The following is a 17496-nucleotide window of genomic DNA, read 5'->3' as shown; positions in this document are numbered from 1 at the left end:
TGCGGCGATGAAACACAGAGACTTGTAATTGCAGTTTCCAAAGCTTTACTCACGGCTGTTATTCTGGTCACTTGTGCACATGAGGGACCGCCTGAGCCGTGCTGCGTTCACCAGGCAAGGGACTCGACCAACTCCCAGGCAATTCCAGAGCGTGGCACAGGGCTCCCTTCCTTTCCTTTCTCTGGCCGTCCCCACCAGTGACCCACCTTTGTCCAGCTCCCTCAGGCCTTCTCTGGGCACGCTGATCTCTGCGTCCCTGACCCTATATGGTATGCCTTCCTGGTGGATGTAGTGAGGGGTCACACGAAGATGTGGTAACAACCTCCGGTCTTTGGCTGAGGAATCTGTTGCCTCCACCAGTTTGGGTTCCGGTACCCTGCTCTGCCAACCCTTCACCCTGTATCTCCTGGGCATATGGGGTTCCTTCTGTCCTCGTGTCTCTGGGCCTTTCTCTGTGTTCCTTGCTTCCTTTCTCCTCTGTTCCAGTTCCTTTCTTACTTTCCTTTCCGTTCCTTCTCCTCTCTCTTTCTGCTGTTTCTGGCCTCCACTCCAGGCCTGCCTCTGGAGCTGGGCCCAGACTGAGCCACAGCTCCCTGTCAGCCCTCTCTGGCTGAGCTCCTCCTGACTGAACTGACTCTCCTCTGAACTGGACCCTGTCCTAAGATGGTGCCCACCTTATATACCTCCTTTTGACACCCGAGCCAAGGTGACTAGCAACCAATGGGCTCCTGCCTATACCCAGAGACCCACCCCTATCTGCTCCTACACCACTGGGTTTTCCTCCCCCTCCCCACTCCAGTCAGGGACATAAGCTGTCGTGCCTGCACTTCTGTCTAGTGGGAGCACCGTTGAGCTGTCCCTCGGAAATGGGGTGTGTGTGGTGCATGCAGCCTACCGAGTCCTGGTCCACACTCCATCCTTACCCGGGAGTGGAATATCACACCTCTGGTCTGAGGTGCAATACCCCTGTAGCAGCCGAGCCCTCGGGGTGCTACATAGACATGTGAGGACTTGTTTTTTGCAGGCCGAGTTGTACTTTTGAATGACACCGACATAAAGTACTGGAAAAAGGCAAACAATTCCAAGTGGGGAGAAATAGTGAAAAAAACGCATTTCTAACATTGTTTTTTGGGTAACAGTGTGTGGTAAAAATGACCTTGCAACATGATTCTGCTCATCAGCCGCAATACCAAACATCTCCAGTTGTTTTATTATTTTAGTGGTAAAAAAAATCAGAAGTTTGAAAAAAAAATGTGAGTGATCGGGTCACCTTTTCCAAGACCTCTAATGTTTCCTGTTAGGCGTCAGGCATGTGCGGGGTCTGAAATTGGGTCAGAATCATCAGTGGATTCTGTGGTCTCCCATTCTGGTCCAACCAGGGCAGACACTGCTTGGCATTGCCGTCAGGCTGACTCTTGGGTCTTTGTTTCTAGTAGCATTAAGCATCGGCTGCGCGAAGGAACAGGGCTGCTACAGCCTAAGTCCAGGATGCACTGCACTGAGCATGCCCATGACATGGCGGACCGTGATTGGTGGTTTGGTGTTAGCTGATCCGGTGACCTGGCACCGCCTGATTGGTCGCTGGTGACGTCATTTGTAGTGTGACCAATAATGCGATTATGGGCAGGGTTTAGTCTTTAAATAGCCCGCCCACAAGCATGGTGGAGTGCTCTGATCATTCAGCTAAGGTTGTGTTCATGTGTGGATGCTTGTATGTTTGGGCTCCACGTGCTCTCTTGCTGCTTTAGCTTTGGACAGGCAGGTTTAGCGGGGGATAGGCAGTCTTAGCTGGAGGGGGGCAGGTAGTTCCGTTTGACAGTCTGGCTCCGACAAGGGGGTCGCTATACACCCCGAGCAGACTGCGGGCTCCATATCCCTGGCACCACCTGTTAGCCACATGGAGAGATACTGCTCAGTCCGGTAGCACACCGGCTGGGAGCACGTATACGCCGGCGTGAGTCACACACACTTCCTAGCGCCTGCTGCGTAGTCCCTGTGCTGTAAACAGGGCTACGGCTACGTTATTTGTCGCACATCTCTCGTGCAGTTAACGGAGATAATGCGAATCCCTTTTACCGTCCCGGTGTGCAGTAACACTGGAGGGATTTATATATTAATTGGTTGTTTTACCTTCTCACCCGGAACGTGTTCGGCCGCAGTCTTCTAGGTTCCATCGTGGACCCCGGGTTCGGTTGCTTTCCATTATTATTAAAGTTGTTTGCAACCGTCCCCATAATAGTTTCCATTTTTCGGTAATGGAGCTGTGTGCTGGCTTATTTTTTGCGGGGTGAGATGACCTTTTTATGGATACCATTTTGAGACAGATGTGACTTTCTCACTAACACTTGTTAAACTTTTTGTGTTAGGGCAGTGACCAAAAAACCAGAATTTTGGTGTTCTTAATTTTTTTCAGTTTATAGTATTTCCCGATCAGATTGGTTCATTTTTATATTTTGATAAATGTAACTTTTCTGAGTGTAATGATACCATATGTGTATTAATGGGGCAAAAAGGAGGTGAACTTTTGTTTTTTTTATTTTTTTCATATTTTTTAAAACTTTTTTTTTTTTTACTTTTGACTGTTCTTGTTAGTCCTTTAGAAGACTTATGATTGTCTGATCACTTGGACTATATACAGCAATGCCACAGCATCACTCCATATAGCAGAAATCACAGTCTCCTTTGAAGCCCGGCCACAGGCAGGGTTTCAAGGGCACTCTGTAATGACAACCATGTTTAATTTTTCAGAGGAGCATTGCAAGGCTTAAAAGTCTCCTCATACTTGCATGCCAGGCTTGGCATGTCACTCTCCATAAGAAGAAACATTACTCTTGGATCACGGTCAGACGCCTCTCACCTAGCCAAACCGGATCTCACACTTTACACTGATGAGGGGCATCAACCCGAAACACAGTGTCTGCAAATTGAGATTCTGGTTTGGCTTTTATTCAAAGCATGAGGTTAGGCTTGTTAAAGGGTTGATACTGACTTTTAAGATTGCTGCTTCCAATAGGTGGCACTAGAGTTCAAGTCCTCTTCCTCTCTGAAGAGGCAATTTGTATATTTAAGTTCCAGAGGAGCATTGCAAGACTTAAAAGTCTGCTCACATTGGCATGCCAGGCTTGGCATGTCACTTTCCACAATGAGAAATGTTACTGAGAAGTCTCTGTCACTCCAGTTCTATTCCCAATCCTCATGCTTGACTGACAGCCTCTATGATGTGACTTCGGGCAAAGAAGCCATCATCCATGCGGAAGAAGACTATAGGGGGCGAGAAATAGAGCTGGAGTGACAGATGCTTAAGAGCTACCATAGCTCTTCAGCCTCTTTTACATATTAGTTGATATGCTGATTTTTCAGTCATAGAGGAAGAGACTAGCCATGTAGAGGTATTGCTGGACTTGTCAATGAAGGAGTTTGGTTTGTGAAATCCTGCTGACAGATTTATTTTTAAAAGAAACCTGTCACATCCAGAAATGCTATTTAGCTGCACAAGTATTGCATGCAAGTGAACAGCATTTTAACTAAACTGCATTCTTGGGGCAGTGGCTACAGGGAGAAAACAAAAGTTGTATTCTCCCTGCAGTCGCTGTCTTTCAGCCATGCCTCTGGCATGTAGGTAGAAGTCCACTCTGTAACCCCAAAGTTGCAGCGATGACAAGCAAGCCATGGGATGCAAATTTCTGGTAGCAGTGTGTAAGGTTGGGATGTGTCAGGGATCAGTCACGCCCCAGTGGGTGTGCTATCAGCAGACGGGGCAGGACTGGTCTACCCATAGTGCCCACCTTATTGATTAGATAAAGTTATTTGGAGTTTGAAAATGTGAGTATTACCGTATACTTCCCCCAAAATGTGGTTGCCTGTAATCAGACTGAAAAGACAGATGCTTCCATATAATTAGTTTAGAGGTGATGATCCTATTGTCAGGTTCCCTTTGAAGTACCCTGATCTTGATTGGACTGTGTAACATAAAGGATTGACTACATTTTATTAGAAAATCCCAAAATGGTGTCAAAACGCTGTTTCAAAAAATAAGCCTATTTATTATTTAATGGCAAGTGCAAATCTGTCAGATTATAGCCATATATACACCAGGAGATCCAGAGCACACGCTGAGTGGATGTCTAAGTGTGTTACAATAACTTTTCATGGTCCCGTGTTCTTCCTGCCTCGAGGTCCCAAACTACAGTGTACGTGGTCAGTTGGCTCCTGACAACTTCCATTAAAGTGATGCTGTCGACTCGGCTTAAAATTCTCACGCGCAGTCTGTTTAACATGCAGCGTGCAGTCCTCCAACATTCATTTTTAATAAGGGACATAGCACTTCAGGCTTTCTAAGCGTAAAAATCCCATTCCTTGCTGCAGAGGTGTTCATAATGTTTAGGTTCCAGTGCAAAGGAAATCGGTTTTGCCGAGTTAATAAAAACCCACAAGCAAAATCTGTGCTTATTGTGGCCGTCTTACCCAGAATCCCTTTCTAGTGACACTGTGCAGTTAATACATTTTTAACATTGTTATGCATTAGTCAGAGATTAGGCAGAGAGATACATCAGGAAAGTGTTTACCTCTCGCTGGCTTCAAATAAATGGCAGTTTAGAGAACTCCGCACTTCTGCCGTTAACATCTCTGCTCTTGGCGATGTTGGGGTCTGAAGCATTGTTCTTAAAATACATTCTGTAACCTGGTTTAGAAAAGATGGGACGCAGGGAAGGTTCTTCATTAGGGTTGAGCGAGTATGTTCAATTAACCCTATCGCTGACTATACAGAGGCCGAGCTCCGAGTATTTACAGCTGCTCGGTGATATGGTTGAATCGCTCCCGTGTGCATGATTTACGACTGTTTGACAGCTTTATTACATGGGAGGAATGTCTATTTCTTACACATTCCTCACATGTAATAAAGCTGTCAAACAGTCACAAATCATGCACATGAGAGTGATTCAACCATATCACCGAGCAGCTGTAAATACTCGGAGCTTGGCCCGAGCATACTCGGAACAGAACATACTCGCTCAACCCTATTCTTCATCCATCGCTGTTGGTACTGGTAGATAAAATCTTGTATTGTGTGTTGTTCAGCTCAGCTCTATAATGTGCACGAATCTGAAATGTTCTTCTGTAGGCCCATGGAAGGGCAGCATGTAAGGTCTCCAACTTCTCCATTAAATCCAGATAAGATCAAAGCAGCACATCAGTAACACGCACTTTGCCATGTAGTAAAGTAGAAAAAGAAGTCAACATATGGCTAGTAACGGGCGGTCATTGACAGCTTCGGGCCCCTGAGCAAGAATAATAATAATCTTTTTATTTATATAGCGCCAACATATTCCACAGCGCTTTCCATTTCTGACAGTTTTTCAGATATATTCGGCACTGTCCCCATTGGCGCATCAAAATTAACATTCCTTATCAATATGTCTTTGGAGTGTGGGAGGAAACTGGAGAACCCAGAGGAAACTCACACAAACACGGGGAGAACCCAGGACCCCAGCGCTGCAAGGCTTCAGTGCTGCTAACCTCTGGGCTACCGTGCTGCCCATACACAAGATTTTGTTTGTGCCCCCTTCCTGTTACGGCAACCAAGCTACAGATTTTATACTTTAGCTATAACAATTCATAGAACACGATAGTGTATATGTCCCAAATGGGGTCTTTCATAATCAATATTAATCAATGATATAAATATCCAAAAGCACTATCATAAAAGGACTAATTGAATCCCATCGTTTATTTTAAATTAGAAAACAGAAGCATACAACGAAAGAGGGACTACCAAAAGTTTTCTTTAGAAATTCATATAAAGTTTATTATTAAAAAAGATTTTTTAGAAGGCACAAAATAGGGGAAAAGTGAACCCGAGAACAGTGATAGCATTAAAAAGCCTCTCACAAAACACTGTCACTACCCCAACGGACCCCACATATTCTAATTTATACAGTCATATTACTCAGGCTTAGAAAACACCAAACTGTTGTTGTCATAGCAACAGTGGTTAACAATCAAAATCAATAAACATATACATATATGGTAATCAAGTAATTCACCTCTATAATCCATCAAGAGTAAATAGGAGGGAATTACTCATCAACTCCCTTCAATGTACAATCCCTGTAGAGAATAATAGTTGCCAATACATACCAGGGATTTAACCAAATCACGAAGTTCTATCCAGGAGGCCTGAGACCGAGGGACCCGTTGGGAGAGCGCACACGTGAAGTGAAGTGCCCCGACGCGCGTTTCAAACTCCCTTCTTCAGGGGGCATGAAAGTAAGTGGAGCGATAAGTTTATATACGCGCCAGCCGGCGCTCTATGCCGGAAGTAGCGCTGCCATCGCCATGGAGACCAGGCAACGCCACTCGGCACTCACGTAGAGCCGGATGTGACGCATGCGTCGCCACGGAGACCAAGACGCCGGCCAGCTTCTGCGTCACATGACCCCCGGCAAGCAGCGCATTGCCGAACATCATTAAAGATACAGAGAGCTGGCGGGCATCCAGGGCAACGCGACGCGCTTGCGTTCCTGGCTACGATATTCCTTTGTATGATATGTGCAATGCACATGCCCGGACTGACTGGCGTGTGCGTGTTTATGTAGTGATTCCACTGTGCAATGAACCGGAGAGTGCCTGGAGGGGCGTAACTAAGTATCTGCCCGATCCGACCAAGGTCGCACGACGGCATACGACGCCAGTGTACCAGGGAGGAACCGAGCAGAGGAACCAGGGTCTACTCCAGGTCATACTCCGGACACGGCTGTTGACCCACACCGGGGAATACAGGAACAGGCAGACTAGAGCGCAGGCTGGGTAGGGTCCAGTACAGACTGGGAGACAAATTCGAAACCGCAGACGCGGTGGACAGGGCAGAGCAAAGCGAAAACCGCAGACACGGTGGACAGAGCTGAGCAAAGCGAAAACCGCAGACACGGCGGACAGAGCTGAGCAAAGCGAAAACCGCAGACGCGGCGGACAGAGCTGAGCAAAGCGAAAACCGCAGACGCGGCGGACAGAGCTGAGCAAAGCGAAAACCGCAGACGCGGCGGACAGAGCTGAGCAAAGCGAAAACCGCAGACACGGCGGACAGAGCTGAGCAAAGCGAAAACCGCAGACGCGGCGGACAGAGCTGAGCAAAGCGAAAACCGCAGACGCGGCGGACAGAGCTGAGCAAAGCGAAACCGCAGACGCGGTGGACAGAGCTGATCAAAGCGAAAACCGCAAACACGGTGGACAGAGCTGAGCAAAGCAAAAACCGCAAACACGGTGGACAGAGCTGAGCAAAGCGAAAACCGCAAACGCGGTGGACAGAGCTGAGCAAAGCGAAAACCGCAGACGCGGTGGACAGAGCTGAGCAAAGCGAAAACCGCAGACGCGGTGGACAGAGCTGAGCAAAGCGAAAACCGCAGACGCGGTGGATAGAGCTGAGCAAAGCGAAAACCGCAGACGCGGTGGACAGAACTGAGCAAAGCGAAAACCGCAGACACGGTGGACAGAGCTGAGCAAAGCGAAAACCGCAGACGCGGTGGACAGAGCTGAGCAAAGCGAAAACCGCAGACGCGGTGGACAGAGCTGAGCAAAGCGAAAACCGCAGACGCGGTGGACAGAGCTGAGCAAAGCGAAAACCACAGACGCGGTGGACAGAGCTCTGTACACACGGAACAGACTAGAAGGGAAAGGCAGAACCAGATACCCACAGGGTACTTGCAGAGAAGTAGCGAGTGGACCACAAACTCACAAACGGAAGTACAGTGACAACGAGCAGGAGTTAGGTACGAGTTCAGACTCTGCAGAAAAAGGGAAAGTACGGACATAGAGAAAAACAAAACAGGCTAGGAGAGTATTCAGACAAGAACAGACACAGCAGCAAGATACAGGAACGGGTTCACACAGGCCTGGAAATACAGCCTCCAGGATAGGCAGAAGACAACAGGCTAGAAGATAATACAGACAGGACACAGTTCAGACACGAGAACTGATACCGAAGGTAGGAAACATAAACGGGACCTGGCATATCAGTGACGAAAGGCCAACTGACAGAACACAATGCTCAGGCCGGGATTCATTGGAGCAGCTGGGTTAAATACCAGATGGCAGACAGCAATAGGCTGAGGACGCACAAGGGGTGTGTCTGCAGCAGGTACAAAAAGCAGGAAGTGATCGGGCACCGCCCTTAAGCAGCAGACAGAGAGGCAAACAGACAGCATGGAGGGAAGCCAGGCTAGCAAACTGGACTGGAGATCAAGTGAGCGCTCTTGCACAGTGGGAGATGGACCACTATGCAAGGACGCCGCCAGGTATGTTACAATATGCATATAAACTTCAAAAACGAATGTAAGAGGTAAGTGTGAAACACCCATAGTGAAAGCAAGAAGAGGGAAGAATGGAAGAGGGGGGAGCGGAGGGAGAAAAAAGAGGGGGAAAGAAGGAAAATGTGAGGCGGACATCAAGAGCTATGTTACTAAGGGGGACAATGTCTCAGGTATCCTGGCATAGAACCCATGGTAATGTTCCAAAAATGATCAAAAAACGGGGGGGGGGGGGGGAGAAAACCATCCAAAGGGACGTCCCTAGGTTATTAATTAATTACTCACAACATATTTGACTAATATCCATTTTGGATCCCATATCATAATTCCCCCAACATAACATATCATAAGAACAGTCACCCATAAAAACGGGTATAAAAGTAAATAGCACGGATGTCCATATCCTATTCTTCTTCTTCAAAATTCACAGTGATAGATGGTCTTTGATCATCCTAGAAGAAATCCTCACATATCCATAAAAGAGTGTCCACAGTAGCAAGGAGGAATAAACACCAGGACCCCAGCGCTGCAAGGCTTCAGTGCTGCTAAACACTGGGCTACCGTGCTGCCCATACACAAGAACTGTGTTTGGGCCCCCTTCCTGTTACGGCAACCAAGCTACAGATTTTATACTTTGTGCGTAAATATATATATATATATATATCACATAGTCTCCTCTCATTATGTATATCGCCACCACTATCTTGTTATATACAGCAACGTCCCTTATTACATACAGTCCTCTCTTGTTAGATATATAATAAAATGATGGCGATGGAGCAAGGTAAAGCTTCTCTTCTTATGGAGGAGCTGATGGACTGGTCTTCTGGTCACTGGCTGCTCCATCTGAAGTCATTTTATATCTAACAAGAGACGACTATGTAATAAAGAGAGTTCGCTGTGACTGACAAAAATAACGAGAATACACTATGTAAGGGATGGTGCTGTATATAACAAGATGTAATACTATGTAATAATCGGACAGTGCTGTACATAACAACAGAGGATGCTATATAATAAGGGACAGTGCCAAACATAGCAGAGAATGCTGCATAATAATGGACAGTGTTATATATAATAAAAGAGGAAACTGTAATTAAGGACGGTGCTATATAGAAAAAGAAAGTATACTATATACTAAAGGGCGGTGCTATATAGAGCAAGAGAGTACACTATATAATAAGGGACGGCACTATATATAACAAGAGATAATATTATGTAATAATGGGATGGAACTGTACATAACAAAAAAAACACTATTTAATAAGGGTTGGTGCCATACATAGCTAAAGAGGATGCCTAATAATAAGGGATGGAGTTATATATAATAAAAGAGGAAACTATGTAATTAAAGATAGCGTTATATATAAGCAAGAATGTATACTAAATACTAAGGGACGGCACTATATATAATAAGAAAGTACATTATATACTAAGGGACAGCGCTATATATAATAATGCTACATTCCTGTATCCGTGTAATGTGTTGGTGTGAATTTTCTTTTCTCGTACAGCACACAGACCTACTGAGTATGTTCTATTCTGATCCTCATAATCAGATCAGAAATAGACATGCTGTGAGTCTCGCAGATTTCATTTTCGGGTCTGTGATTTCAATGGATCTATGAAACTCTGAGTCCACCTATTTTATCTGCTGCAGATCTAGCAGTTCTCTGAATGCTGAACTCTGTATAACCCCGCCCACACCACTGATTGGCTGCATTCTGTGTACACTCTGCATAGGCAGAAAGCTGCCAATCAGTGGTGGCGACGGGGTTAAACAGAACTCATGAGTCTGGAGAAGTAGATAGCAGCATGTTTACTAGTCCTATAGTGATAATCTCCTGCTGATAAAATAGTGGTTTTATCAAAACTACATTAAGCAGCCCAGTAAGTGACACATTGCTGGAATCAGTGTCTCTGCCCCTACACTTCTCATAAGCAGTGACAACCAGGTAAGAGAAATAAACATCCAGTACTAATGTGTTTTCAGGCTCTTAATTGTAGCAAGCTGAAGAAATGGCTATGTAACCAGACACTAAGTGGGTGAGCTAATTATTTATATAAGATATATTACAAAGTTTTTTTTATATATTTGCTTGTACTTTTGATTTATGCAAAGTTTGTTGAAACGAATGAACATTTACCACTATACATGGATATTTCACCTAGAATCACCGAGGTAACTACAAGAGTCCTATTGTTATTGGCAACTGCTTGCAAAACTATGTTTTATAAATTACCTGATGACCAACCTTGTCGTTCTACAATGCATTAACATATCTACAGGACAGATGATAAATGTTTGATCACTGGTGGACCCTCATGGATCACAAGAGCAAGGCTCCTATATATCCTATTTGAATGGTGCAGCAATTTTGCATGCATGGTGCATGGGACTAATAGAAATAGCCGAGCACAGCACTTGGCGATCTGTCAGTCCTATAGATAATAAATTGAGTGGCTGGGCAAATAAGTATTCTCAAACTCCATTCAATTGAGGTCATTGGACTCCTTGTCATGGTTGGGGGTCTTAGCAGTGATCAGATAGTTATCACCCATTATACTAATAGGTATGAAATTGTAATTGTGAAACCTCTGTAAGTCCTGGGGTAGCTACAGTTATATGAAAAAGTTTGGGCACCCCTATTAATCTTAAGCTTAATGTTTTATAAAAATTGGTGTTTTTGCAACAGCTATTTCAGTTTGATATATGTAATAACTGTTGGACACAGTAATGTTTCTGCCTTGAAATGAGGTTTATTGTACTAACAGAAAATGTGCAATCTGCATTCAAACAAAATTTGACAGGTGCATAAGTATGGGCACTTCACCAGAAAAGTGCCATTAATATTTAGTAGATCCTCCTTTTGCAAAAATAACAGCCTCTAGTCGCTTCCTGTAGCTTTTAATGAGATCCTGGATGAAGGTATTTTTGACCATTCCTCTTTACAAAACAATTCTAGTTCAGTTAAGTTTGATGGTCGCCGAGCATGGACAGCCCTCTTCAAATGATCCCCCAGATGTTCAATGATATTCAGGTCTGGGGACTGGGCTGGCCATTCCAGAACATTGTAATTGTTCCTCTGCATGAATGCCTGAGTAGATTTGGAGCGGTGTTTTGGATCATTGTCTTGCTGAAAGATCCATCCCCTGCGTAACTTCAACTTTGTCACTGATTCTTGAACATTATTGTCAAGAATCTGCTGATACTGAGTGCAATCCATGCGTCCCTCAACTTTAACAAGATTCCCAGTGCCGGCATTGGCCACACAGCCCCAAAGCATGATGGAACCTCCACCAAATTTTACTGTGGGTAGCAGTGTTTTTCTTGGAATGCTGTGTTTTTTTTGCCGCCATGCATAACGCCTTTTTGTATGACCAAACAACTCAATCTTGGTTTCATCAGTCCACAGGACCTTCTTCCAAAAAGAAATTGGCTTCTCCAAATGTGCTTTTGCATACCTCAGCCGACTCTGTTTGTGGCGTGCTTGCAGAAACGGCTTCTTTCGCATCACTCTCCCATACAGCTTCTCCTTGTGCAAAGTGCGTTGTATAGTTGACCGATGCACAGTGACACCATCTGCAGCAAGTTGATGCTGCAGCTCTCTGGAGGTGGTCTGAGGATTGTCCTTGACTGATCTCACCATTCTTCTTCTCTGCCTTTCTGATGTTTTTCTTGGCCTGCCACTTCTGGCCTTAACAAGAACTGTCCCTGTGTTCTTCCATTTCCTTACTATGTTCCTCACAGTGGAAACTGACAGATTAAATCTCTGAGACAGCTTTTTGTATCCTTCCCCTGAACAACTATGTTGAATAATCTTTGTTTTTAGATCATTTGACAGTTGTTTTGAGGAGCCCATGATGCCACTCTTCAGAGGAGATTCAAACAGGAGAACAACTTGCAAGTGGCCACTTTAAGTAGCTTTTCTCATGATTGCATACACCTGGCTATGAAGTTCAAAGCTCAGTGAGGTTACAAAACCAAAAAAAAGTGCTTTAGTAAGTCAGGAAAAGTAGGTAGGAGTATTTAAAACAAGAAAATGATAAGGGTGCCCATACTTATGCACCTGTCAAATTTTGTTTGAATGCAGATTGCACATTTTCTGTTAGTACAATAAACCTCATTTCAAGGCAGAAACATTACTGTGTCCAACAGTTATTACATATATCAAACTGAAATAGCTGTTGCAAAAACACCAATTTTTATAAAATATTAAGCTTAAGATTAATAGGGGTGCCCAAACTTTTTCATATAACTGTAAGTATTAAGACCCCAACTAAAGTCATGGAAAAAGGAGACCCTATAAATGTGAAGTCTTGCTTAGCTCTTTCTCTGTGTTCTATGATTTATCCTTGAAACCCTCTTAAAGGGAAGTTATCATTAGAAATTACCTATTGTTTAAATTAGGTTTTTGTCATACATGTATTTAAAAAAAAAAAGATTGGCAATCTATTTTTTCATATCATGATTTTTATTAAAAAATATATAATTAGTAATATTGCAATTTTTCCACTGACCACTGGGACTTTTAGACTCAAACTTCCAGTCTTTTCATGAAGACTTTTACAGCAGGCTTTTTATCAGCAAATGCAGAATACAATGACACCTCTACACATAGCTGATAACACAAGATCCACCATTCACAATAAGCTCAAAGTCTTTTCATTGTTGCTATTTACATGTATTGTTTCCTGAAACAACAGGAAGTTAGAGTCTAAGAAACCCCCGTGGCCAGTGTGAAAATTGCAAGATTTCAAGATAACTACTTTTTATTTCTAATGCAGATTGTGACATGAAAAAAAATTATAATTAGTAATATTGCAATTTTTCCACTGACCGCTGGGGCTTTTAGACTCAAACTTCCAGTCTTTTCATGAAGACTTTTACAGCAGGCTTTTTATCAGCAAATGCAGAATGCAATGACACTTCTACACATAGCTGATAACACAAGATCCACCATTCACAATAAGCTCAAAGTCTTTTCATTGTGGCTATTTACATGTATTGTTTCCTGACACAACAGGAAGTTAGAGTCTAAGAAAGCCCCGGTGGCCAGTGTGAAAATTGCAAGATTTCAAGATAACTACTTTTTATTTCTAATGCAGATTGTGACATGAAAAAAAAAATATAAAGCAAAAAACATTCAACACGAAACCCTGATCTGAACAATAGGTTATACTCTGACGATAGCTTCCAGTTCAGCCAAGAACGTCTCTAAAATAGAATGATTTTCTTATTTCTCTTCCTCCCTAGGTACGCAGTAGGAATTGCTTACAAGTCTGCTCCTAAGAATGAATGGATTGGAAAGAACACCTCGTCTTGGGTTTTCTCTAGATGTAATAACAATTTCCTTGTTAGGCACAATAATAAAGAGTTTCTCCTAGATGTTCACCCTCAGCTGAAACGTCTGGGTGTCCTCCTAGACTATGACAACAATACACTTTCTTTCTATGATCCGGCTAACTCTCTTCACCTTCACACATTTGAGATCTCATTTATCCTGCCTGTTTGTCCTACTTTTACGATATGGAACAAGTCTCTTCTGATCCTCTCAGGACTCCCAGCTCCAGATTTCATGGATGCCTTTGTGACTCCTCAGCCCGAGTGCATCTGTCGACCACAAGAATCTCCATATGTTTCTGGACTTAAGGCTTGCCAATGAATGCCAAAATGATGACCTGCTCCATGGCCTTCTAAAACTAATCCAAGATATTGGGCACCTGTATCCTACAATGGGTGATCTGCCACAAGTGAGAAGAATACACAAAGTTCTCATACTATATAAAACCATTTTCTTCAGCTACTAGTGGATATAGATTAGATAGCTACTGTAGCTTTACAACCTTTTCATTTAGGTTTTTTTTGGTTTTATGATATGTTACTATAAACGAAAGTCATCCTAAATTGTCCATCACTGGCCAAGTCTTCCCGGATCAGGAATATTATCTGTACATTATTCTAAATCTTTTGTGACTGTGTATATATTGCAGACTTGCATCGCAGGGTGAAATAATTGCCTTCCCCTTTATGTTACTTCCATTATTTAAGGTTTATGATCCCGCAAATGTCCTTGATTAAGAATGTGTGGACCCGGCGCCATTGAAAGAGTTTTGAATGTTATTGTTTCTTCACACATATGGCGTCTTCGGGTCATCCAAACCTATGCAGATAACGCTTGATCTCTGCAGACCTCATTATGCCTTCCTTTCTCTGTCGGTTTTGAAAGGTGAAAAAAAATGTGTAAAATACCAGAAAAATTCCATTTTCTGTCAATTAAAAAAAAGGAGAATTTTGAAATGCAGATCTGTGCGGAGAAAAACAGGTATTTTAATTGATGTAATCATTGTAGCAAACCCAAATCAATACAAAGAAGGTTCCAAACCTTTTTATTAGATCATGTAAATGTAATACCATGGCGAATACCATCTAGAAGGCTCAGATTTTACTCTGTGGGGTTTTAAACGACTTGTCTGTAAAGCGTAAGGCATAAAACACCTGGGCTCCAATTCAAACCCTGTAAGGGAATGTTCACACTGTGAATTGGAGCAGAATCTATTCCAAAATTGCTAAGGCTATATTTACACATTTCATTCATCTAAATATGGCTTTATATATATTATCATGCTCTGAAAACAGCTCACTTTAGATGGATAAAACAGGTTGGCACTGGCAACATATTCTGCATCAAATCTACGAAGTGTGAATATTCCATCACTTGGCTCCACAAACTAGTATTTTATGTGGTATAGGAGCAACTTGGACCCCTAAATGCACCAGTGCCCAATGGAAATTGATATCTACACCCCATACTCAGCAGCTATGGTCATACCTGCCGTCCTATGTAAAGCTACAATGTAATAGCATGATGAGTATGTATCCATCATGTTCACATATATTACAATATACAGCTAAATTATCTATAACGTTTGGATGAAAACAATGGAAGGATCATTGGTTGAGTACAGAATGGCTTAATAAAGACTTTTTTGAGCTATTATCATTAGTAGTGCCGACTCTTGAACCCCCCATACACTTTAGTTAACTATTGGCCGAATTATGGTTTTGCCAAGAGCTAAGACCATGACCCCTCCATATACAGGAACGCTCAGCCGGCCGAGACTCCTGGGTTGTCTATGAGAGAGCTGCTGCCAGATATGTCCAGTAGTGGCTAATCTGGAGAATAAAAGGATCGGCAGTCTGAAATCAGACATGCAGATTGTTTCTGTACCCGGACATCATCTGGTGGGGGACCGTTGGAAGGCTCCATACATGTTAGATTGTTGGTCGGACCCATCTATATCAAGGGGTTTGGCTGCTGTTAGTCAATGTGTATGCAAGCGTTTACACAAGCCATTCAAGTAGAACTTTGCTTGCATGCCATAAATCATGCCGCCCAAAATTGTTTCCCATAACCATGCCCCATTTCAGGTATATAGAAAAAAAAACTGCTGTTTTACACTACTGTAGCTCTTAGAATGATTCAATGCCTAGAAAATGTGGCAGCTCTGCTAATATCAGGGAGCTTTCCCCCTTTTTATGGGGGTCCCCCTTTACATTGTGGAAGAGTTGATCTAAATACAGAAATACACAGATATTTATTTGTATATTTTAAAATGAACATGACATTATTTGTAGAAGAACACATGGACACCAAGAACCTCACACCACAATTCACACAGTCCAGGTTCTCGCTAGGCTTCATACATACAGAGAAGTCTCACCTAGAAGACCATCCATTCAGCAGGTGAACAGTAAAATGGCTCCTTCTCCCATTGCTTCTCTCACGATCATCATCCCCAGGTGTAGGATTATATAAGAACAAGGAGAACATAACACTGAACATGACATTATTTGTAGAAGAACACATGGACACCAAGAACCTCACACAACAATTCACAGTCCAGGTTCTCGCTAGGCTTCATACATACAGAGAAGTCTCACCTAGAAGACCATCCATTCAGCAGGTGAACAGTAAAATGGCTCCTTCTCCCATTGCTTCTCTCACGATCATCATCCCCAGGTGTAGGATTATATAAGAACAAGGAGAACATAACACTGAACATGACATTATTTGTAGAAGAACATATGGACACCAAGAACCTCACACAACAATTCACAGTCCAGGTTCTCGCTAGGCTTCATACATACAGAGAAGTCTCACCTAGAAGACCATCCATTCAGCAGGTGAACAGTAAAATGGCTCCTTCTCCCAGTCCTTCTCCCACAATCATCATCCCCAGGTGTAGGATTATATAAGAACAAGGAGAACATAACACTGAACATGACATTATTTGTAGAAGAACACATGGACACCAAGAACCTCACACCACAATTCACACAGTCCAGGTTCTCGCTAGGCTTCATACATACAGAGAAGTCTCACCTAGAACAGACCATCCATTCAGCAGCTGAACAGTAAAATGGCTCCTTCTCCCATTGCTTCTCTCACGATCATCATCCCCTGGTTTAGGATTATATAAGAACAAGGAGAACATAACACTGAACATGGCGGCCACTTATGGAAATTAGGGATCACGTTTGTGCATTGCAACATGGGAGACGCTATGATAAAACCTTGTACTGCTGCATATGTATCAACTACTGTGTCACTCTTAGGCGGCTTTATAAATATAGGTGTAAGATATACAAATGTTGTATGATATATTTATTCCAAAACCTATATAAATGTTGAATATAATTGACATGAAAACATCAATAGGGGGAATAGGTTTTTGTTGGAAAATATTCAAGTTTAAGGAATAAGGAGAATGTCAGATTTCTAGAAATAAACTTTGCGCAGAAGGTATTTCTCGTCAGTGTTTTATTTTCTTCTTTTCAGTGTGTTTTATTTCATTTACTTTTAATTAAAGCACATGAACCTCTCAGGAGGTCGGAGCAGGATGTGAGCCCACCTGAAAGAGCCAGGCGCCATAGCAATGCATAGACTCCATCCCACTTTTATTTCCTATCCATCTTCTTCACCAGCAGAGAGCTGGGGACTGTGCCAGGAAGCTACCGAACACAAACTCAAGCTAAAAAATGATAATTCTTAGGTTTCTCGTTAGTAGTTTCATGTTTACTAAACCATACATCTGTAATTAAATAGAATATCGGGTCATTTCAATCTAATTTGAAGTCAAAGACAGTGCCCATTGCTCAACCCCTTCCCATTTATTAGAAGGGGATAGC

At 43.0% G+C, this 17496-nt stretch overlaps 1 protein-coding gene across 4 annotated transcripts in view; it reads left to right on the top strand.

Annotated features, from left to right (window-relative positions):
- Positions 1-16701, top strand: part of MID2 (midline 2) — a 731820-nt gene extending 715119 nt beyond the window's left edge. For all 4 annotated transcript variants that reach the window (XM_073639643.1, XM_073639642.1, XM_073639640.1 and 1 more), the window contains one exon: positions 13561-16701. In XM_073639643.1, the coding sequence (XP_073495744.1) occupies positions 13561-13969 (409 nt within the window). In that variant the 3' untranslated portion in view covers positions 13970-16701. The remainder of the gene's footprint in view (positions 1-13560) is intronic.
- The last annotated feature ends 795 nt before the right edge of the window (positions 16702-17496 follow it).

The sequence above is a fragment of the Phyllobates terribilis genome, unplaced genomic scaffold (genome assembly GCF_046119375.1).
Source record: "Phyllobates terribilis strain yellow unplaced genomic scaffold, ASM4611937v1 Scaffold_7__3_contigs__length_470593459, whole genome shotgun sequence".
NCBI classification, from domain to species: Eukaryota; Metazoa; Chordata; class Amphibia; order Anura; family Dendrobatidae; genus Phyllobates; species Phyllobates terribilis.
This window is presented reverse-complemented; position numbering and strand designations above follow the sequence as displayed.